The 25,436-nt window shown below is 36.3% G+C and overlaps 1 protein-coding gene across 3 annotated transcripts in view; it reads right to left on the bottom strand.

Moving 5' to 3' along the window:
* Positions 1-25,436, bottom strand: part of daam1b (dishevelled associated activator of morphogenesis 1b) — an 83,310-nt gene that overhangs the window by 29,597 nt on the left and 28,277 nt on the right. For all 3 annotated transcript variants that reach the window (XM_058755565.1, XM_058755563.1, XM_058755564.1), the window contains exons 2-3: positions 12,901-13,173; positions 7,476-7,565 (exon numbers count right to left, since the gene is read on the bottom strand). In XM_058755565.1, coding sequence (XP_058611548.1) covers positions 7,476-7,565; positions 12,901-13,083 — 273 coding nt within the window. In that variant the 5' untranslated portion in view covers positions 13,084-13,173. The remainder of the gene's footprint in view (positions 1-7,475; positions 7,566-12,900; positions 13,174-25,436) is intronic.

The raw sequence follows: 25,436 nt of genomic DNA on the forward strand, positions 1-25,436 counted from the left end.
ACAAAAAATGTAGTGTAACTGGCCAAAGACACAAATAAACAAAATAAATAACACCGATTAAATTCTTTAAGATAATAAAAATGCTGATTTTTCAGATTTATGCATTTATTATATTCGTAACTCAGATTGAAACAGTCAATGTTGACTGCAGTGCTCCAGGACTAATCTTTAACATCTGCCAGACAGCAGCGGGTCAGAGACTCACTCTGCTCGATTGAACCCACTTGACTAAGTATTTGTTGGCCCACTGCCCAAGAAACTCTGGCAAAAAGCTTGATAGCCCCTGACCTAAAAAAAAAAAAAAAAAAAAAAAAATCCAAGAGTCCAAGACTCTTCCTCTTCAGCCCAGTTCACTGAATGCTTAAGCATTCAGATAGAGAGTGGAAGATTACAATGGCATCAATTTATTTTGTAGAAATCAGAGAGCTCTGATTACAGATGTTTATTTTTCCACAATGGGGACAATTGAGGCGAGTCAGATGGATATCCAGACTGACTATTCTTAATCGTCCTTTGCCAGGAGCAGGACAGATGATATCGTACCACAAGCTTTGGTCTTGAGCCAGCAGAGCTTGCACACCTGAGCGCACTGAGACATTGAGTTCAGGGCACAGGTGAATAATCATTGTGCTCAGCACACCTAGAAAGAAACGTCAGCAGAACAGTTTGGCAATCAAACTTAAAATAGCCCTCGCTCTTCACAGGGGCCATAAGAGCACTATACTGTCCTGTCACACTTTCAGAAGCACCAAAGAGGCACAAAAGATGCTTTCATGACTTCAAAAGCCCATATTATAAACATATTGTGTTTTCCCTGAAGTTCAGTCATAGATTTGCGTGATCATTTTTAAGCATTTTTCTGACCCTCAGAATTAACAACTGCACATAAAAAGACTATAAAACAGTTCATACAGTACATGATTATGTAACTATTCTTTGATATGACTGGCCTTCACATATCATTAGCTGCTTTCAATGCAAAAATATTATATTTCATTTTCAAACGAGCAAAAAATATATAGTTTCTACATGATATGTCCTTTTTAGAGGAGCATTTTTAGCATTTTATTTCTTCTTTTGGTACATTTATAAAGTTAGTATAGTTTTTGTGCCAAAAACTGTCAGAATTAAGCTTTTCAAATACTATCTGAACTTTGAAATTACACAGACATACAGTATTTGTTTAGATTGTGAAATGAGCAACTGCATATGCTGTTCTCTCGCCTGGGTTTGCCGTCTTTAAAAATAGTTTTTTTTTACTGCCCCATCCTGCAATAACTACCTCTTTGCAGAGCCTGCATTTTGTGACAGGTTCATATATCATAAAGTACAATGTGAACAGTTATCTGATCAGATCATCTGACCAAATAAGGTTTTAACTTTAAACTCCAAAGAAACTAATGTAGCTATGAGTTTGGAGGATGCCAGTTTTTGAGGTTAGCATTTTCAGCTCAAGCAATAAAAAAACAAAAGGGGTCTCTAAGAGAAACATTTTTGACATTTCTTATATATTACTAACAATGTTGAAAACAGATTTTTGCTTAATATCAGTTGAAACATAACACATTCTTTCTGGATTTTTTGATGAATATAAAGTTCAAAAGAACAGCATTTATTTGAAATAAAAGTTGTTTGTATTACAAATGTCTTTAAATGTCACTTTTGATCAATTTAATGCATCCTTCCTGAATACAAGTATTAAAAGTATTCTCACCGACTACAAATGTTTGAATGGTAGTGTATTTTTAAGATATAATTCATAAATTAACATATTGCATTAACAGTCCAGCACCTTATAAATATGTGGAAAGAGAATTTAATAAAAGAGATGACTGCTGTGAGTGTTGTTTCCCAGGGTTGACAGACCTATCAAAAGCCCCCAGTCCTTGCAGATAACATAATCTGCACCTGCAAATGGAGGCCTTCCTGTTTGCTTTGGACCAACCACTGCTTCCCTTATCCTTCCACCCTCCTATCCCAGACTGAAGCCCAAGGGAAGAGCGCCAAGCCCCTGTTTTACTAGTCCCAGGCTGGGCACTGTGCTGAGTCTGCATGAATGCTGTTGCACAGCCACGGGCCGTCTCACGGCAGACATATTCTTCCTTAATCTCATCCATCCGCTCACCGTCTTAAATCTTTTTCATTGGTTCCATGTGTTGAATCGCGGAGCATGACCTCCTCATGCAAGTAGAGTGAAATTAAATGTGGCTGAAAGACACTTATCAAAACACAAAACGGCATCCCGATCTGGCCAACCGCGCGCTCTGATACTCTTCCAAAAACGAGGATCAGGTCAGAAAGCAGGTCATTTACGCAACATTTATAAAAATAAAAAAAAAGCCTAGAAGTCAAAAGACAATTTTGAACGTCCTACTTCACGTCATGCCCTCTTTCGGCTCGGTGTCCCATGACAATGAGTAATTAGGTCTGTAATTGGGACACAGCATATATGGCTATACAAGAAAAGATGTCATGGCCAGACAGATGGCCGACCTGTAACCAATACCAGCTTTTGAACCACTACAACTCAAAGATAAGAACATCTAAGAAAATCCCAGTGGGGAGCTTTCTTTTAATCGTATTATGGTATATCAAGCATGGGGAGATTCCTTTACCTTCATTGCGCTGAAGCTGAAAAGAATCTTTCCATATCACATATCTAGAGAATAATCGGAGGTCAGCTAAAGTCTGAATTCTTGTTCATCCCTCTGAAACTATATCAGGTAAAGACAAGAAATGCACAATATATCTGTTCCATATCACTTGTTTGACAATTTCTGCTTTTTTATTAATCAGTGTTAGACATTGTTTTTCAAAGTAAATGCCAGTAATGGATAATTTTTTTTTTCTACCCGTTTTAAAAATTTAAATTCAATTCAACCCAGAAATATCAAAAAGATAGAGACAGATTATGGCAAGGTTTATAAACTGGGGTTTGCGATCCCCTGGTGGTTCATGAGTTGATGAAATGCTAATATTAAAAATTTAAATTAAAATTAAAAATTATAATAAATAAATTTAAAAAAAAAAAATTAAAAACCTATTAAAATAAATACTTCCTTGCCAGCATGTCATGTGACTCTTAACCAACTTTAGAGAACCCTGAACATGCAAATATGTTGTTAAATTAATGAAAATTCTGTGATTAATTAATCACCCTCAAGCCTTTCCAAACCTATAAGACCTTCGTTCATCTTCGGAACACAAATTAAAATATTTTTGATGAAATCCGAGAGCTTTCTGACCCTGCATAGACAGCAACGCAACAGACATGTTCAAGGCCCAGAAAGGTATTAAGGACATCGTTAAAATAGTCCATGTGACATCAGTGGCCTAACCATAATGTTTTGAAGCTACGAGAGGGTCAGAAAGCTCTCGGATTTCATCAAAAATATCTTGTGTTCTGAAGATGAACGAAGGTCTTATGGGTTTGGAACGACATGAGGGTGAGTAATTAATGACAGAATTTTCATTTTTGGGTGAACTATCCATTTAACATGTCAAATGAAATCAATGAAATATTTTAGGTCAAACAGATTCAGCTGACAAAAAAGTTTGTGAATTTAACCCAGAAAGTCAGAAAATCAGGGCACTATCAATTTAAGACTGTTTACAGGGCATGTCAGAGTGAGTCGCTATGTGCATATAACAATATTTTAATAATAACTTTAGTTTGTTTTTAATTTTCTATAAAATTTCTAAAGAACAGATTTATAATATCAGCCATTCATGTTAACTGTCATAACCAAATGTTTGGCTTTTTGGTAACATCCAGAATATCAAATTATGCTTATAAATCTCTACTGAAAGCGCCATGAAATGGTTTGACAAGCACACTTTTTCATATAACATACTCCCTATGTCGAAAATATCTCCTACTACTCTAAAACTCTTCTATTATAGTGCGCAAAAACATACATCAAATCATTAGCATGTCCAAATATGTAGAATTCATAAATTCAAAAATACCTAGTTAACGTGCTGCTTCCACTAAGAAACTGAAGTGCACATCTAACCGACCTTTTACTATCCCAGAGAAGGTGTCATATTTGTACATTTCAGGAAACATCATCTGACGTTGTAGGTCACATGACAATGCCAGCATAGTAAATACAGTGTGTCTATGCACATGCTATCTACTATGCACATGCACACTTACAGAACTGTATTAACCATTTTAGTAAATGCAGTACACAACAGCACTTTCAGACGCAACTACTGTCTGCTTACTGAGTCACTGGGTATTTACACTTCTGTGTCAACATTTAACTAAGAACAATCGAAGTGCCTGCAGTTTATAGACCTGCAGGATTTTGTCACTTCAGTGTGCTTTCTATCACCCAGACTGTATTGCTGTCTCATTACTGGCAGGTAACCATCGACACCGTCTGTGTCTGTGTCTGTGTGTGTGCGTCATGTTTCAGTGCTCATGCTGTCTTGAGTTAAACACATGGATTCACATCAGAAGAACAGTCTGGCAGGGCTTATGTTTGTGGCATCATGGAGGGTTTGATGTCATTAATGAACTCAGATACACACTGGTTTTTCTTTGCTCTCTGAGCTCCATTAGGTCATGGAGGATAAATGGTATGACTTGGCCCCACTGTTTCCAGCATACCTAAATATGCAGCAGTGTCCAGTAAAAATGAATACGTGTGATTTCATAAAACAGGATTTGCTTGTTAAAAAAACATTACGCTAGAGGAATCTGACATAATCACATGGTGGTAACAGCAGACCCATGTGATGGCCTTGTGTATGGCAAAATACAACACGGACAGAGTAAATTATTCTGTTCCCATCGCAAGCTAATCAAGACTGAATCCTTTCCTAAAGGGGTCATGACATGAGAAATCAAATTTGCCTTGATCTTTTGGCATATAAGAGGTCTTTGTACCATTAAAACATCCTGCAAGTTCATAGCTTAAAAAAATCCTCCTCATTATAAACAAAGCATTTATTTAATCAAGCTCCAAAAATGTGATGAAGCGGCTCCATCACAAATTGTAATTAAATGATTTCATAATGCTTTGTCTGGAAATGACCGTTTTATTTTGATCATGTTGTCAAAACACTCACGTGTGTAAAACTCTCGGACGTATTTTAAAGATTCTATGCCGCGAACTTCCAGTGTTTATTTAATCCTGATAAGCTTTTGTCGTCACAGTTGTAAACACGATGGTTTTCTTCTTTCGTGAGGGGGTTTGGCATCACGCCATCTTTGTTTCCAGACGGAACGTTAAAGAACATGACACAAGTCTCCCAGAAATTCTGTATAATTCAACCAATCCGACGACGACTTCTAAACTCCTGAAGTGTTTCCACTTTTGTGTACCATATGCATCAGACATTTAGCCAACGTTCCGTGAGCGTGATGTCTGAGGCTGAGACTACCTATGCGATAACGTTAGCCAATCATAACAGTGGCCGATAGGGTTGGGCGATATCTACAAAATTGGCATCGGATGATGTCCTCGGTGGGGGGGGGTGCCCGAAGCGTGAATCCGTATTCAGAAAGGCACGGAAAACAAATAAAGATTGCTAATGGTTGCCTCCTAAATTACAGTACATAAAATTTCACTTACCACATAAACAGAGTAAGGAGAGATGACTGAGGACGATGGCGAAATATTTGTAGATCCTGAGCACCACTGACAAACATCTAATCTTGTAAAATGTGTGGTAAGTACTGCCGCTCCATAGTATAAACAGAGTAGGTGCGACCGCGAATCTAAAAAGCAGTCGTGCATTCAAAAGCAGTTTCAATGCCAGGCATAATAGCGGCTGATGCCTGCAATTTATATACAGTATAATTACCCAATGATATATTTGCGAGAGAAAATATTGAAATATATATTTTCCTTAAATAATATATTTCCTTAGTACACGTCATTTTCTTTCCAAACACGGTATTGGGATGCGGCGAATTGCGGGGGGTATGGGGGTGGGGGAATCATGATGCCGGCTCAACATCGTGATGTCTATCAGCCATCGGCGATGGACGATGGCATCGTCTATCGGCCCAACCCTAGTGGCCGATTACTGACAAGCCTTAAACGACCCGCCTCTTAAAAACAGGTCGTTTTAGAAAGAGGGTCAGAATGAGAATTAAAAATAATAATTTTTCCACATGTTTATTTGTTTGTTTGTTTTTTTGTGTGCAAAAAACTTTATTAAGGTTATAAGTAAACCTCAAGGAACATATTAAATAGTTTTAAAAATCCATGTCATGACCCCTTTAGGTTAAAGAACTGTTCTTCTAGCACAACTCAACAGTGGGTCGATAACCCAGGGCTAGTAATGCAGTGATTCTCAACCCTTTTGATTCCATAGACTGCAACAATATTCGAAGGCCTCATGATGTTTCTAGTTATTTATGAATTACTGGCTAAGGATTAGGCATAAGGACTTTTAAAAGTATGTTTCACTCACAATTTGACTTCTCCATGTCTAGAAATCACACTACCTCATATATCCAGGTTTTTCAATACAGTAGGAATTAAAATAAGAAATGTCTTGTTTTATAGTTGTTTTACTTGTTTTGTCTTATTTAAAAGTAATTTTGACTTAATTTGAGACCCCTCTGGAAGTTTTCTGAGCCCCCAATGATCTAATATTTCTCACTACATCTTGTATTTGTTGATCATAGTTATGTTTTGATACTGCAGAATGAAAAGTCCAGCTATTACTGCGAAAGAGAAAAACAATTGATTTGTTATAAATTAGTTTTGTTAAGAATAATTAGCATATAATAAAAAAATAGCTTAAAGAAGGCTTTGGAAATAACATTTGAGATAGAAAGAAACAAAAAAAAAAAACGTTCCATCTGAAATAAAGAAAAAAAAGTATTTTGTGGTAGCTCTTCTGGCCAACAAACCAATAAGCAAAAAACTAAACAAAACATGCTTTTGTTAAGCTTAGTTTGTACAGCTACGAATAATAAGTAAAGTAGAGCATTTCTCAAGCAGAAAGTAGCTTCTCATTATAGAAAGAGTTGTGAATCATAATTTGTTTAGTTCTCAGATGTTGATGAAAGTAACGCCTAAGGAAACAGGCTGAGACACTACCAAACTCTCTCTGCAGCAACAAACTGGGTATCCTACAGAGAAGCATGCACTGTTCTAGGTCACTTTGGTTTGAAAACATCTGCTAAGAAGTGTAACATGTCTAGTTATCCAAAAGCTGACACTTAATTTGTTAATGAAAAGATTAATGGAAACATTTAATAGATTAGCCATTTTAAGCAGAGAAAGTAGAGATAAGGAGCATTAACCCAGAATCAGTTCTTTCAGACGGAGAGGTGATTATGTTAAGCACTTTGATATATGATATGTTTAAACACTGTTCTGACAGGATGACAGTGTGATCTAGTGCACTAAACTTTCAACCGAGGATAAGAGAGGAAAACACTCACCCACCTACACACACACACACACACACACACACAAAATGACCTAATGTTGGAGAGGTCTAACCTTCTTCTTGCTGCAGTATATCTGCCATTTCTTTTCTGCTGGTAAGGCAAACATGGCCTCTCTGTGCTTCTCTGTGAGGTCCAGCTCATCCTGAAATGAAAGAAAAAGAAAGATAGAAAGAGAAAAGAAAGATTAGATATTTTTGAACCTGGACATGGCAAAAACAAACTGTAAGCCCCTCGAGGCAGGGTCAATATCCACCCACAAACCAATGATAACAGCATGTGGAAACCACAGAATGTTTTTTCAACTTTCTCCTTAGCCACAAATACTTCCGCAAATCCTCCAGCAGAGAGGACACAGAGGAAATTGACAGAGAGAGAACAAAACATCCATGATAGCAGACAGACTAAGTGGTGATTTGCGCTGCAGACCTGGTGAAATGACATTTCTTTCCACTGTAGACTTATATATGGCTGGAATGATAATAAACCAAAGTTTTCTTGAACTTCACTTGACTTGAGTTTGGAAAACGCAAAGGAAATGAATTATATGGATTACAGTGGATGTATCTCAGTCGATGAAAGCTTTTCATATCAAATGAAAATGCCAATGCTTGTTTAATATTCAAAAGCTAGGGTTGTGCGTCAATCCTGAATTTAAAATGAGTATGAACTGAAGAGGCAAAAAGAATTAAGACTGCAATTATGACTGTATAAATATGATGGAATTAAATGAAAAAAAAAAAAAGTTTTTTTATGCATTTATCTTTTAAGTACGAGTTAAATATTTATAATAAAAATCTGTGATTATGTTAAAATCAGTAAATTTCCTTTTTCTGTCCAATTCAGCATTCTGTGAAGTGCCTAAAATTTATTACAGCTCATTGTGAATTCTGCCCAAAACCATCTAAACACTGAACGACTGATGACGGAACAATCAATGGTTTTGACAATTAAAGTCCTACACATAAACTTTGGCCACTTGTAATTTCCTTTTGTTTTGTTCTTGGAATAGCAGTTCACCAATCACCACAACAATCACTGTGTTGTGGTTCGTCCTCACAGTGGGTGTGGGTTTCCACAAAGAAAGCCCTGGTTTGTTTATTAGCTGCTCTCGACATGGGAGTCCCATGCGAACTGATGATTCCACTGTGAATTCCCACTTGTATACACGCACACAAACAAAAATATTCATATTACAACGTATATCAGACAGAAATCCATTCACGTAGATGCAACTAGATCCGTCAACAATCAGAAAGAATATTTTGTGACATAAGGGTGTTGTTCTCTTTAATGTTCTCTTACAAAGCATTCTGTTGTCCTCCAGAGACACTGCGAGATTTTTCCCATAGCCTCCTATATCCATAGTGTACTCCACTCTGTTGATTCATACAAAATCCTGAGATTTTTTTCTAAATAATTTGTTAAAATATCTAAAATTATGCTAAATAATTGTCAAAAGTATGTCGAAAGGTTTGCATTTTTTGATCAAAATACAGTAAAAATGGTAATATTATAAAATATTATTACAATTTAAAATAACTGTTTGTTTTTTTATATATATATTTTAAAATATAATTTATTTCTGTGTTGGCAAAGCTGAATTTTCTGCCATTGCTCCAGTCTTCAATGTCATATGATTCTTCAGAAAATGTGCTGCTTAATATTTCTGTGGAAACCTTAATACATTGATGGATATAAAGTTCAAATATAATTTATTTGAAACAGAAATTTTTTAGTAACATTATAAAAGTTTTTACTGTCATACTTTATTGCATCCTTATTGCAAAGTATTCATTTCTTTCAAAAAGGAAAATCATAATGGCCCCAAACTTTTGAACATAATATACATTGTTCAATAAAGCTAGCAGTCCACTAATGCAGATCTCAGTGTGTTGGATTCATTTAAGCACATGCGATTTTTATCATATCAATCCTATGAAAAAGACAGTTTCAGCAGTCAAAGTTGATTGAATGTGAACTCTACAAACTGAATTGGATCACATTCAAGGATCGACCTGCACATTTCAGCAGCAGAACCTAATAAAGAGGCCTCTCAGCGTACATCTCTCACTGTAAATCCCTGCATGTAGCGCTACACTGCCAAATCTGGTAATGGCTTCCTGTCTGGCAGTTCTTGGTGACAGTGATGTCCCTGGTGCTCCACAGGGATGCAGGAGAGAGGAAGAGCTGCTGTTCCTCTCATCCGGCCTGGTGTCTCTTCCATCTCTCATCTTCCTGCGAATCCCCCGGCCTTTAGCGGAAACGAGCTGCACAGTCAGCAGAAAGTCTAGACATCCCCGGCATATACGCATAAAGACCATACGCGTACAGTGTTTTGTTACAGTCAAGGGCAGCCAGACTACAACCAGGATGTTCCATTCATGCAGAAAACCACACCTTGCCTTATCTGAACCCAACACGCCAGCATTCAGCTGCAGAACAAACATTAAAGCCTGGGCCGTGTGCATCAATCTATCAATGCTCTACAACACCACAGCAAACCTTTCAGCACTCATAATGAGGAAAACGTCCACTGTAGAACATAAACTCTCTATTGTAGACTGTAAGTGATTGGGCTGTCAAATCAAGTCCTGATTAAAATAAACTTGCACTCTAATGGAGAATACAGTTGGATAACTCTCGAATTATATCAATGAAAATAGTTTAAGTGTTTAACAGAAGTCATTTATTATACTATAGTGGTTTATTGAAGGCGTATACAGCATTAACTATGCCTACAAGCTTTATACAAATGTTAAAAGAATAGCTCACCTGAAAATAAAAGTTCTGTCATTATTTATTTACCCTCATGTCGCTCCAAACCTGTCCAAACCTCTTGGTCCCGTAGAACACAAAAGGAGAAATTTGTCACTTTTTTCCATGCAATTACAATAGCGGTTTCCATTCACATATTTTGATGTGCATTTTGGGATATCACTTAAAAAAAGCTGAATGGAAAAACCAAGATGTGCATAAAATCATAATATGTGCATAAACAATTTCTGTGCTTAACTGAGATGGACACATTTTTTAATCCAATAAGAGGATATGTGCATAACATGATGTAAACATTTACAGAATTAATTCCAGAATGCGCAAAAAAAAAAAAATTTCATGAGACTTTGCTTCAAAAGCTATATGACTGGATAACTGGATTAACCAGCTGACCAATCTCTCAATGCACACCATTTCAAATGCTATTTTAGTTATTCAAGTTTGTCATCAAAATGATTTTGTACAATTACCTCCCAAAATTGTCTCTCACACTTTCCCACACATTTTGCATACGCCTCTAAATGCAAACTAATATGACAGCTTTTGTTAGTGTTTTGTCTGTGCACTCTGAGGCAGGAAAAGCTACATTGGCTTCCATTTCTTTAACTTCCATATTTATTACTTATAGTTTGCGTCAGTTTCCCAGGAAGCAACTATTTTGTTTTACTGAACATATTAGAAGGAAATACGATATATTCCAATTTTTAAATTCACGGAGCTTCAAAAAGGATACAAAAAAACACAAATCTCATGTGCAACATATTCTGAAGTTATATGATAATATGTGTGAGAAATATTCAGAAACTTAAAGTCATTATTCAATGAAAATCACGACATCCACTCTAGCTCTCTTTGGTGTGGTCATGAGAGAAATAGAAATGTCCAATACACAATGAATCATTTGGACTGATAAGCTTATGCTCATCAACTTGTTGAATACACATCAATCATGTGGACCACTTTTTGCAAAATTTTTATGGTGCTTCTATGCCCACATTTATTGTAATTGTATGGATAAGAGCAACTATAGCTTACATTCTTAAAATTCATGCAAGTTAAACAAATGACAGAATTTAAATTTTGGGGTGAACTATCACTTGGATTCTATGCCATAAAAGGATTGTAACGCAATAATTTTGGTTGAGTCTCAAATGTCATATCTGGGGCCAATCATAACACAAAAGACCTAATTTAATTCTATAAAAAAAGACATATCATGGCTAAATCACATGGAAACTCCCTTCATGTACCTCATTATTTTAATTTTATCCTGAAAAGCCCCTTTGTTCTAAGAATATTTTTGCAATTCTAATGTACTCAGTGTGCTGAATATGATGAATTTTTAAGAAGACTTTGCCAAGCCCTGACATGAAGGGAAATTTGCATAATAGCCTCTAAATAAATGTCAGCTACAGTATTTCAAATACTTACCCAGGTATCTTCTACTAAACATAATATTACTTTTCAATGAAAAACAACATGTGAATAAGCAGGCAGGTTGCCAGTTATGCAACACCGGTTTACAAACTCAATAATAACTTGCCAGAACGGCACGTGCTGAGAGCATGAAATCTTTCTATAAGGGGTGTGAAAAGAGAGCAACTGCTGCTGCTTTGTGTAGTACATCAATTCGAACCCAAGTACAGGGAAAGGGAGGTTAAGAGCGGGTCAGACCAAAAACAAGCAATTACTCTGCAGTGCAGTCCAAGACACAGGGCCACTCAATGGAACCCATTGATGTGCAAAGTGGAAGCTGGCAAAGATGAAGGAGGAAACGAGAGAGAGAGGCAAAGCCTGCAGCACGCCACACTGCTGCGATTTCTATTCAAGCAAGGATTAAAGACAACATGTTTGATGGATCAATTAAAGCTCTTTAATTATGCTAAATTAGAGTGCAAACAAGGAGGGATTGAGTATGTGAAAAATAATGCGTTGGTTCTTCGTTAATTAGCTCCACATGCAACACATAAAAATACTAGTGTGATGATAAAAATTGTATATATTTATACATAACTAAATAAATATTTATATAATATAATAAAATATAATATAACACAACATAACATAACATAACATGTGACCCTGGACCACAAAACTAGTTATAAGTAGCACGGGTATATTTGTAGCATTAGCCAACAATACATTGTATGGGTCAAAATGATTGATTTTTCTTTTATGCCAAAAATCATTAGGATATTAAGTAAAGATCATGTTCCATGAAGATATTTTGTAAAGTTCCTACCATAAATATATCAAAACTTCATTTTTGATTAGTAATATGCATTGCTAAGAACTTCATTTGGACAACTTTAAAGGTGATTTTCTCAATATTTAGATTTTTTTTGCACCCTCAGATTCCAGATTTTCAAATAGTTGTATCTCGTCCAAATATTGTCCGATCCCAACAATCACATTGTCCTATCCTAACCATACATCAATCGAAAGTTTATTTATTCAGCTTTCAGATGATGTATAAATCTCATATTGACCCTCGAAATATTGACCCTTATATATAATATAATATACTAGAATAGAATAGAATAGAATAGAATAGAATAGAATAGAATGATTGTTAAATACTGGAAGAGTAATTGTCTTGGCCGATATACATCTGTCCCTGAAACAAAATCAGATGAATTGTCTTATCTGACAGAAGTCAGCAGAGATAAAACTATACAGAAATGATAGAAGTTGGCACCTACCACCAGCTCTGAGAACATGGAGTCCAGCTCATCATAGCTGGGGATGGGCAGCGCCGGCTCCATGGCCTGCAGGGCAAAGTCCTCCCGCAGACGGTAGGTGATCTCTGGGTGGTCACTGCTCTGGAAGCAGCAGAAGAAGAAGGACACACCGTGCCCTCCGCCCCCGCGTTTCCGTGGCGCCATGGCTGCTTCAGAGTGGGGGCTCAAGGGATGATGGGAATGAGGGAGTGCTGGTCCTCCCCCAGGTGAGAGCTACGCTTGGGTCACTCAGCCCTGTAAGAAAACAAACAAAAAAAACTTCTGTCAAGACATGAGGTCTTTTCTCAGGACAAAGACTTTCATCAGCCTTGATAAAGTCCAGGCAACAACCCGATGATCTAACAGTTCTGCTTCATCTAAAACTCTAAATCAAGATGTCAGCCCAGAAAGACTCCCCTAGGCCTAGTCAACACCACAAGTAGTCACATAATGTGCATGTAATCATCAGATTGGCTCATTCCAACTAACCACATCACAGGAGCGACTACGGACCACAATGCATCACTCCCTACATAGGATTACAGAGGCTGTGCAAATTAACACAGCTTGCATCCACATGTGTTGGGCCACATCTATATTTAGGACAATAGAAAGAAATCCTGGGTTCCAGTGACCACAAACAAAAATAACAAGCCTTTTATAAGATCCAAACATGACAAATAAGAGGACAGGAGACTGCAAGTTAATGTCAATGACAAATAAGTCACAATATGTGTGTTTACAATAAAGAAAAGAAATTATCTTTATAAAAAAAAAACACCTGCCAATATTTTAGATATGCAATTTTTGTATTGTTTCGTAAAACTTAATAAATACATTTAAAAAAGAAAAAGAAATAATACTAAAAAGTAAATGATAATATACTTAAAGGTCTTTTATATATATATATATATATATATATATATATATATAAGATTTATAATACTATATTGAAATATATGTTTAAAGGAAAAGTTGAAAAACATTTTTAAATTTTTATTATAATTCCTTAATTAAAAGCAGTGGAATGATTTTGTGGAATATTTTATAATATGATAATTATACATATCATTATACACACACACACACTTTTAAAATATATAAAATTGTTATTATTCTTTTTAAGAATTTTTTTTTTTTAAATTTTTCCCCATTATGATATAAGGACAGTTGCATCACCCTGCCATTTTTGACTTTCTGACCCAAAAATAAAATTTATTTTAATTCAAAACATGTTCAAAGAAAGGTTTGAACATTTACATTATTATTTTACTGTGTTTTTGAATAAATTAATAAATCTAAACCACACTGAATCTAATGCCATTGCCATTATTGCCATAAACCCAATAATCCAAGACTAGCCTCTCATGTTCATACTTTCCAAAAATGCAATATGAACAACTGCTGTAAGAGCAATTAGTGTACGACAGACTTCTTTGTGTAGAAACATCTGTCATTCAAGCCCAGCAGCAGAAGGTCCATCAGCTGTCTTTACAGCTTTGCATTTGGGTGTGGAACCACAAACAAACAACACATGGCCTGAACAATGAACACCACGGTCGCTACGTTGAATCTGCAAAACCAGCAAGATTCTCTGCCTTGGACAGGCATGCAGACATGCAGGTGTGTGCAAACACCTGTGAGGCATGTCAGCGCCGATAAAGTGAGGAACCATTTGCCCTGAGGGCCAAGGAAGATGATTCTGATCACAGATGGCTGCCCTGAGGTCACTGAGAAACACACTGTGGAAAAACGGCCAGCACTTCCAGATAAAAACCTGACAAAAGAAGAGTAAGGATTATTCTAGCAAAAAATAAAGAACGAGGAACTTAAGAGAAAAAAATAAAGTGGATGAGAGAAAGTTATGTAGGTGGAGATGTAGACGGTCCTAGCCAAGTCTTCCCTTGAGTGGGCGAGTCTGGCACCGATGCCCCTTCACCGCCTGTCGGTCACCAATATAAATCCACACAGCTGGAGTACAGCTGAATATAACACCCCTCCACCAGTCCATTGCCACAGTGGAATTCCCAGCTGCCCCTCCCTGGAACTGGAGTCGGTCGAATCCCAACTGAAACTGCAAATTCAAACGAGTTTTGTATGTAATATGTTTTATCCTTAGGAAAACTTGCAAGAGGTAGTACACTTTTTGTGTGTAAGAAGAAATTAATACAGCGAGGACTCATTAAATTGTTCAAAAGTGACAGTCAAAATATTTATAAAGCTAACATACATCTATTTTGCAGACTTGGTGAGCACAAAACGTCTTTTCAATCTTACCGACCCCATCAACATAATACTAATCCAGCTGAGCCGTTACTCGCTTCACCCAGCAGTCAGCGTCTGGTTGCACTTACTGACATCCTGCATACCGACAGGAGCGATCTGGTTTGGTGAACTCTGAGATCATCCCTCAGTCCACGAAAGATCATGAGCCACCATGCATCCCTATCTGTGGTGCGATATCAATACATGTGCCCTGTGGCAGAGACCTGTGGCCCTGGAGTACAGTGAGGAGATTCTCTGCCTAACCTCTGGCTGACTCCAAACTGATAACAAAATAACCTTTAACAGCATCAGACCATAAGGTTAGCATCAATACAGTTTGACTTGTGAGTAATCAGTGTCTCTCTGATACCAGGAATGCCACCAACTGACAGTTTGTTCACACACACACACAAAAAATTTTTTACAGTAAAAATATTTAAACATCTGTTAAATTAATGTTTAATTGATTTCTGAGTTGATTAATTAATTAATTATTTTCTTAATATTATTTTTTATATTAATTAATATTATTAAGTTAATTAAGCTTATTTTTTCATAACATTGGCATTCTTTCTCTTTTTTATTCAGAAATATATTGAGGGTTACGTGTTTGTTTTTCTCTTGCTTGATTGTTTATTGCTTTTTTACTTCAAGTTTTGAAATACATTAACATAAATTCTAAAAAAAAAAAAAAATTTTATTAAATTTAATTATATACTAAAAATTTAATTATTCTAAATTATTTTGAAATATTTTTACATTTAATTGTTTTTATTAAAATTATTTCAATATTACGAAAAAAATATACTTTTACTGGAAAACAGGATTTTCTATCAGATTAAGATTTTTCCAACTTTCCTTTTGAAAATCCACTCTGTGCTAAAACCCTGAGGGTCTATGTTTACTGTAAGTTAACATGGACTGGGTGGATTTTGGACTTTTGCGTCAGATATGGCCAATCCAGTCTGTCTTTGGTTTTTTTGGGGGGGGTTTTTTTCAGTGTCTTGCCCAGTTTTTGGAAATCTGTGCTGTGGTTTATTCCAAAGTGGTGTTTGGAGAGCTGCGTTGCAAGTGGCTCTAACCAAAGAAGGTGGTTATGGCTGGAACTGCAACAGTAAGAGATGATGAAATGAATGAGGATTCATTGCACATACAAATTACCTCCATTTTCACCAAAGTGGAATAAACATTCTCACTGTCATCAGACACAAGCACAAATACAAGTGTCTTTATACAGAGTCAATCAGTCACACATAATTTAAATAAACATATCCTTTGCTTTAAAAAAAAAAAAATACACTATATATTAAAAATAACAAATATTTCTGTTTTGTATTTGAGTAAAAAATCAATTAACCTGCTAAACATTTGTACTGTATAAGGCTTATTTTCTGATAATATGACATGAATATGAGTGCATTTTTATTGAGATGTTTTACTGGAAAAGAAGAAATAAATACTACTTAAGAAATGTTTACTGCAACATTATTATTGGCAAAGTCACAAACCATTAATAAAACTGACAGAAACAAGCAGAGAACTTATGCCAGATTACTTAACACAGAACTAAACCACAAAACATTTCACTAAGCATGCAACCTAGAGGCTATAACCTGCCCTCATACATTCTAAAATGATATTTGATTCCATCACTGTTTAACATTTGGCACATATTTATAAGTAGCCGAAACTTGCTAATCTAAAATTTGTATCATTAAGTATCAGTGAGGTCAAAAGTGAAAGCAAACCAACCTAAGTGTTATGCATAAAATATGTTTACTGTATTCTGTCAGCAGAAAGTGATTTTTTTTAGTTTATTAACATGATATTTTAATTCCCTCAGTTTTATTTCATACACTCATTGCCGTTCAACAGACAAAATTTCAAACTGAAACCATTGTGTACAGGAGTTATGACTTATGCTGACGCACATTATAAACTCTCTTTTCTTCTTAGTCAGCTGACACAACAAACAGAGCTGGTCATGTGACCTGACTGCTTTGCATAAAGTAAAAAACAAACCCCCGCTCCACCATGTGACTGCCATAGGGGCCGCCGCTTAATCTTTTACAGAAAGATTATGATTAAGCAATAAGTAATTACTGCTGATGCAAAAGACTTAAACTGTGATAGAGGCTTTACAGTATGTGCCTGCAGCATTAGAGGCAAATGCAGTGGGGTCAAGAGTTTACTGTAAATCACTTCCTTGTTATTTCCATAGAAGTGCAAGGTGTACTTAGCTGGAAGACACATGAGCAGGAACAAGCAGTCCTTAAGTGTTTACTGAGACACATTTGAGACTTCAAACATGGATATTATCAGGAGAATCAGAAATGGTCTGCTGGCTGTAATTGTTCCATTTAGTAACCTTAAAACACAGAGCTCAAAAAGAAATATGATTAAAAAAAGTCGAATTACCTTGAGACGACGTTCTTTAAACATTAAACCTGTTGTTTAAAGCTTCCAACAAAATGGAAAGAATGTCAACATGACAAATGAACAACCAGAAAAATGAGCCTGTCTGAAGAAGATAAACAGGAAGGTGATACAGTGAGAAAAACACATTTCATGACAGATGTCACCGCTCTAACAACCAGTGTTGAGAAGTAACTAGATAAAAGCCACACTACCGCTTGACTATTTTGAAAAGAGCGTAGCTATACTGTCACGGTACCGAAAAAGTTACTTTTGTCAAGCAAATCAACACTTTTCATCACAGTCTATATAGCATACGTAGTAAAGCTACGCAAACACAGCTAGGGTAAGCGGCCCTCTCTGACTCACTCTCAGATGTTGAATCGGTTTGGTTGTTAACATGAACAGGTTCAAATAAATTATCCACCAAATCAATCAACAAATTGGATTTGACTTGATTATATAAATAATGTCGTTTTGTGGATTTATTTAGTACAAATGTAACTGTATCTGTTCAGTGTAATAGAGTACAAAAGTATTCATTATAAACCACAGACCAAACCAAACAGCTGATGGTCTCCCATCGACTTCCATAGTACTTCTTTCCCTACTATGGAAGTCAATGGGGACCAATAACTTTTGGTTCAAAATATCTCCTTTTGTGTTCAATATAAGAATTAAACTTAAACAGGTTTGGAATGACATGAGGGTGAGCAAATGACAAAATGTTAATTTTTTGGGTGAACTATTCCTTTAATGGTATTAGCGTGGTGAGAGTGAAAACTAGTTCAATGAAGCATTGCAAATTGGAGAAATCTAAAACTATTGATTTAACTATGTTGATTATATACAGATATTGAAACAATATATTTTATATATTTTTTATTGCAACATATGAATATATATTTTGAATTTCCAGTCAATTTGTGGCGATTTCTCTGCAGAATCATGGGTAATATGGTTTTTTAACAGGAAATCAGATGTGGAACCTGATTATTTAAGAAATAAGTTGAAACAGTGCAGGCAGGTGACTTCAACAAAAGCTATGCCATTGATCTTGTAGCTCACAGTAGGTCTGTCTTTAAAGACTTCAAAATCAATTACCCAGTGGAAAAAATGAATGGAAGTTGTATTTCCAAAACAAAACTGTTGCGCTCTAAATTTTCAAATGTAGCTCATACACTCTTGACACTCTTGACAACATTGTCCTTAGAAGGAAGAAGAGGCATTTCAGAAGTACTTACTGATGTTACAAGTATCATTTTCTTTGTCATCATTGCAAACAAGTTTTCAGTGGCCAAAATGTACAAGCAGGAAGCACAGTTACTAAGCATTTTCAGTCCCTAAGACCTTTTACTTGTGACAATAAAAAGGGAGAGGGGTACTGTTGAGGGATTTATACAAAGAAGTTTAGTGTAGATCGCCACTGCAAGCCCACTGGTGTTCACATTGATACAGTAGCTGCATTAATCTTTCAACTCGCTCACCTCTGGCCCTGCTGAGGGTTTATCTTCCCTGTGGGCCTGTCCTGACAGGCCACATTCCGCACATAGCCAGCCGAGCTCTGCTCAACCCCACTGCCATCTCACCACGCACCCTCTTGTCACTCTTCTTGTGTCCTCAGGGCGCTAATGGTAATTGGGTTCAAGTCTGCATTCAAATCCAACACTCGTTAGACTGCTTCTGTTGTTTTTGTGTCACAGAATGAGTCAATCTTCCTTGAAAAACACAGTGCCAAAGACTGTTTCGCACCACATGCACAAGTAGTGAGTAAGTGAACCACACTGACAGCGAATCAATCGCTCCATAGAGAAAATAAAGAGATAATTGGGTTGCTACATTTTGGAATAATTATCCGGTTTTGCCATTAACAATTATTTTCTCTAATTTACAAATTGTATGTGCATACAGTTGGCAATTAATCCAAACCCCAAGATCTAGCTGTAAACAGCTTACATCATCTGGATTCAGTCAGAGTTACTGAATAGAAAGTGCTGTTTGTGTGCCATAAGCCACTTATTTGTTTGTATCCGTTCACATATTTCATTACATACTGCTCTGTGCATAAGAGACTGTCACACACACCCAAGTTATTGTAAACCAATAGTAACAATACACCTGCAGACAAAGGGTGGAGATACAGTGACAATGTCTAGTGATGGCTCGGAAGACAACATAAACATTCTTCCAGTAAGTCAGGTCATCACCAGAATAAGAAAGAAATGAAAGAAAAAGTAGAAAGACTGAGAGCCATGTGTCAGGATGTACCGGTGGTGACTTTATCCACTGTGACAGGCTGAACACCCCTCATCGGGAAAGCCTGTACAAAACAAGGCCATTTCTGTCCTACCGTTTCAGCCTTCTATTTTTTCTCTTTCCATTTCTCTTCTCGGCTCCTACTCAGCAAAAACTAAGTGCACTTAATCTGATAACTTGGCTGGAGTGATGCCCAGATCAAATAGGGAAGACTTTATATTATACACATAGGATTCAGCACAGAAAAAGGTTAAAACTGCAAAACAAGTGTCAACATATACATAGCCAATTACATTTTATTATAATAAATGCCGTGGAACAAAACAAATGGTCACACTTTATATTATGTGGCCTTAACTACTATGTACTTACATTAAAAAATAAGTACAATATACTTATTGTGTTCCTACTGTATTGCAAAACACTATTGCTGCTATTGAGGTGGGATACGGGTAAGGTTAGGGACAGGTTTGGTGGTATGGGTCAACAGGGTAATTATAAATGTAATTACAGAAATTAATTACAGATGTAATTACATATAGGTATTTTTAAAAATATAAGTACAATGTAAAAACATGTATGTACACAATAAGTGCATTGTACCAAATGATTCATTTAAATGTAAGTACATAGTAGCTAAGGCCACCTAATATAAAGCGGGACCAAACAAATCAATAACTAATCTGGCTGTGTTCTCTGCTGAGTATCCAACCCACAATGAGTCAGTCTTTCATCTAACTCAAGTACAAGTACTAGGAAAACCATTAAGCATTAAATAAAGGCAATTATTAGTAGTCCACAATTAGTAGGTTAGCAGTAGCATACGCAGTCAAGTGAAATGAATGCCTATTTTGGCCTAGTTTCTTAAAGAATGATAAGAGATATAGACACATCGCAAACCAAGAAAAGCTTTCAACGATTACACCGAAAATCCAGTTAAATCAGAATAAGCTCTTCTAATCTCTAGACAGTGTCTGCAACAATTTACAGTTCTGTTTTTATTAAATTAAATAAAACACTAGTACAAATTTAACAACACGGTGCCAAAACTGCCACAGTGCAAGCTCTTGCAATCCCTACTCCAACAGTGTCTGCTTTAATTTACAGTTGAAAAATAAAATTAAATAAAAGTCTCAAACAACTGCTTCACTGACACAGCAGCAGTTAAAGTAGAATAAATTCAATCCCTAGTCCAACAGTGTCTTCCACAATTTACATCTCTTTTAATAAAATAAAATGAAACAAAATAACTCAGTGGTCTATGTTTAAATTGGTTGCTTGGATTCTGTACATGACTGTATCCAACGTAGAGTCAACAAGAGTGTTTCTGGGGTGCAAATGTCATTATAACGCAGTACCCTGGGACCGTTCTGGGAGTGACTGCCAAATCAGATTTTCTCTCAGAAAGCTGACAACAGGGCATTCAAGGGTAGCGGCTTTTTACTACACACGTACAGGCCATGTGTTAATCTGTTTTATGGCTGCAAGCACGCCATTTCACTTGTCTGAAACGTTTACAATTAATGCAATTCTACAACTAAAAAGTGTTTACACTGACAAAGGTCACAGAGTCAGATTCCTACTCGATTTCTCTCTCATTCCCATTGATAGTTGTTGCATTCATTGTTTGTTTGCACAAGGTTATCCTCTGCTCAATTTTGTGGCATCATCAATTGATGTTGCTCATGTCACTACAAATCACCAACCGTCATTGAAAAGAATATCTTCCAGTCAATTTGCTGCTGCAAATCAATGTCAGTGTGAAAAGCTATTAAGTAATGGCCATCACACATTGATATTATTGAGCAGCAAACAGTGATGTCTGGTTGATAAAAACAGGTTTTATGGTCAATAAACACTTATACAAGGACAAAACTTTCAATTGAAAGAAAAGGGTCAAACCTACCCTAGAAATCTAAAAATAACAGACGTATCCCAAATGACATTATCTCTCGCCATCTTCCAAGTCTACATTTGATGCCTAGTTGATGAAACCAGTCAATAAATACTGATAAAAGAATAAAACTCTCAATTCAAAGAAAAGGGGTCAATTCTAGCCTAGAAATCAAGAAATATGGATGTGTCCCAAATGACAACGTCAACCCCTCGCCATCCTCCAAGTCTACACTTGATGCCTGGTTGATAAACCCAGTTTTTATGGTCAATAACAACTGATACAAGAACAAAACATTCAATAAAATGAAAAGGGGTCAAACCTACAATAGAATAATGGACGTGTTCCAAATGACAACATTGCCATTTTCCAAGTCTACACTTGATGCCTGGTTGATAAACCAGCTCTTAAGGTCGATCAATACTGATACTAGAACAAAACTCTCAATTAACATAAAGGGGTCAATCCTTGCCTAGAAATCAAGAAATAATCGACACGTCCCATATGACAATGTCAACCCCTTACTGTCTTCTAAGTCTACACTTGATGCCTGGTTGATAAAACCAGCTTTTATTGTCAATCAAAACTGAAGATACCAGAACAAAACTCTCAATTAAAAGAAAAAGGGACAAGCCTAAAGCAAGAGAAATAATGGATGTGTCCGAAATGACAACATTAGTCCTCAATGTCCTTCTCAAGGTTTGTTGGGTAATATTCCACTATGAAGTAGGGCTGCACGATACATTGCATGCAATATTTAATGCACATCTTGTCAGTAAAGCCGGTTCTGTAATCAGCGGTAAATTTCCATCACGTGCGTGATTTCACATGGAGCAGCATTTACTACACAGAGCCGTTGTTCACTGATGAGCTGCGCAAAACCACCTTGACAATGAACGTGGATTTGCGCAGCTCGTCGATGAACAACGGCCCTGTGTAGTAAATGCTGCTCCACGTGAAATCACGCACGTGATGGAAATTTACCGCTGATTACAGAACCGGCTTTACTCACAAGATGTGCATTAAATATTGCATGCGATATATCGTGCAGCCCTACTATGAAGTCCACAAAGGTTAACAAAAGGTTTAAAAACCTAACATGACAAATAGGACAGTCTATGGTCTTGTGGATTTCATGAATGTGCAGAAGCAAAGACCACAAGGCCACTCCACATCAAGTGTGTCATTTGGGACGGGGCCAGCACACATTTCACACACCGATAAGTTCATAATGCTTGCACTTAAAATAGCTTCCTAAATCAACATTGTGGAGAGGAGCACTGGGGAACCATTGAGTGCTTCCCAGCATGAGGACTCGTAGACCTGGAGAGTGAGATATAGACTGAAGCTTTCAAAAGAGGTGTTGAGTAACACTACGATTGTGAGAAAAGCCCTTCATTAATCATGAGGGTGGTGGTAGCTATCAAGCTAACAGCTAGGTCTCCCCCTCATGTTTTAAGGAACACAGTATCTGGATGGAAGACCATAGTGAGCTTCAAGGCACGGGCCAGGCAGGGATTCCTACGACGTGAACCCAAAGCTTCGGGTTCAGATTCCACACTCCCTCCTGTCAGGGGTAATTTAGAAGGAAAAACAGGAGGAGAAGATGAAGAGGTTTGAATAGCTGCTCCCCCTTACAGACAGCCTGTCAAACATGTTCTGCAGACAATGAGACCACCATCCCCCTCTCGACACTTGCACAAACTGCACACACACACACACACACACACACCAGTCAAAAGCATGAGCATTCCTCTCCACACTGACACTCCCAACTGAGAGGCCAGGCCAAACTGGGTTTAACAGAATGGTGATCATTTTATCAGGGGTTCATTATCCTAGCCTGGCCCTGACCCAAACCCAACCCTATTCCATGTACAATCAGTTAAACTCAAATTACTGGCATCTAGATCATATTATTGTAAATGTAGATATTTATTTTTCCTATAAGCATGCACAATATTGGTTATTGGTCAATATTAGAATTTATCTTTTAATTATTGTTTTTGGATAAATTATATTCAAAATATATACATTTCTCATTTTAACAATTTAGATTACCTATGCTGTCACTAATGTTCACCTAAAGTTAATTGTTAAAACACAATGTAATCTTTATCAAATGTCAAAATATTTATCCTTTTGTCATACTATACATTAAAATTGTTGTGATGCCTAATTTTCACTTTTTTTTTGCTTTCTAATTTTCACTTTAAAACAACATGTTTTTGTTTTTTTCACCTAATTTTCATTTTAAAACAATTTGTTTTTGTTTTTACTGTTGTATTTTTTATTTATTAAGACAAAATACAACAGAATTTTAATAATCGGCCACTTTTTAGTTATCGGCAGTGTTGTTACTGTTAACTAAAACTAAAACTTTTAAAATCTTTTTATGTAATTACAATTAAGCTGGCATAAAATAAAATATAAAATATTAGATAAAACATATTTATAAAATAAATATTAGATGAAAAACTTAAAATTGAAATTAGAAATGGTGCCTTGGCAACTAACTTAAATAAGTTCAAGTACTAAATATACAAACTATATTAAATTAAAATTAAAGCTATAGATATAAATATTTTTTAAAAAAACTAAAACTAATAAAGGTGACAAAAGCACATAACGAATAAAATTAGAAACTAAACTAAACTTAAACTAAAAATTTAAATTATAAATATAAAAATAAAATTTAAATATTCAAAATATTAATAAATGCATAATAATAACACAATATTAAAATAAGTAGAAAAATAATACTGGTTATCAGGCATAGCATAAAAATACTTTTATTTTGTATCAACTGTTTCAGCCCACCATGCATTTTAGCAAAAGCAAGGCCTGATTTTACTTTTTAACGCACTCTTGTGGTTTACACAGCTAAAGCCCTGAAATAGTGAGTCAATGTAGCCCACATTAAGCTCAAACGCAGCAGGCATGTTTGCAGATGGCAGTCTAAACTTGCCTCGGCCTGGGGGCCACAAGAGTTGTGTTGGCCGCAGATAAGTGATGGAAGGAGCTCAGTGGAGAAATACCGGTGAACTCTGAGACCCCGACTGACAGGAAATGACACCTGACTCAGATGTATGGCGGCTCGCTGACTCCTTCGACCACTGCGAACGCTAACTTGATCCTATACTCCCCCGAGGCTAGAGACATCCTCACGAAACATGTCAATTTTGCTGATGCACAAAGGATAATGAGTTATGGTGAGAAAATAGGTTTTACATAGCCTACTATCCATCTTTCTCCATTCACATAAACTAAATCATTTAAAATTGTACTATCCACTTTGGGCATAAATATAACACAACACAGACAAAACATATAAATTCAGTGATGTGAAAGCATTATATGGCAAAAGTGTAGCAAAAGCATTGCACTGAGGATGCTATCAGTCCCTCCCTAGCCCTGCTGTTGCCATGGCAACCAGCACATGTATCGTCGACCGGTATTCAACCCTCTTTTTTTGCACTAATCCAAGGACAACCACAATAAAAAATAATAATAATCAACTTGTGTTTTTTTCATGAATTCTGTCTAACAATGTTCAGATGACCCAGTGAAATGAGAGTCAGCATAATTTAAATCCTGCAATCCAGAGGGTGAGCCACACCCTCTTATTAAAAACCATTTAATATTTAAATTAACCTATGAGTCATTTGATAGGTCAGCAGAATTCTCC

Source organism: Onychostoma macrolepis, chromosome 20 (assembly GCF_012432095.1).
Source record: "Onychostoma macrolepis isolate SWU-2019 chromosome 20, ASM1243209v1, whole genome shotgun sequence".
NCBI lineage: Eukaryota > Metazoa > Chordata > Actinopteri > Cypriniformes > Cyprinidae > Onychostoma > Onychostoma macrolepis.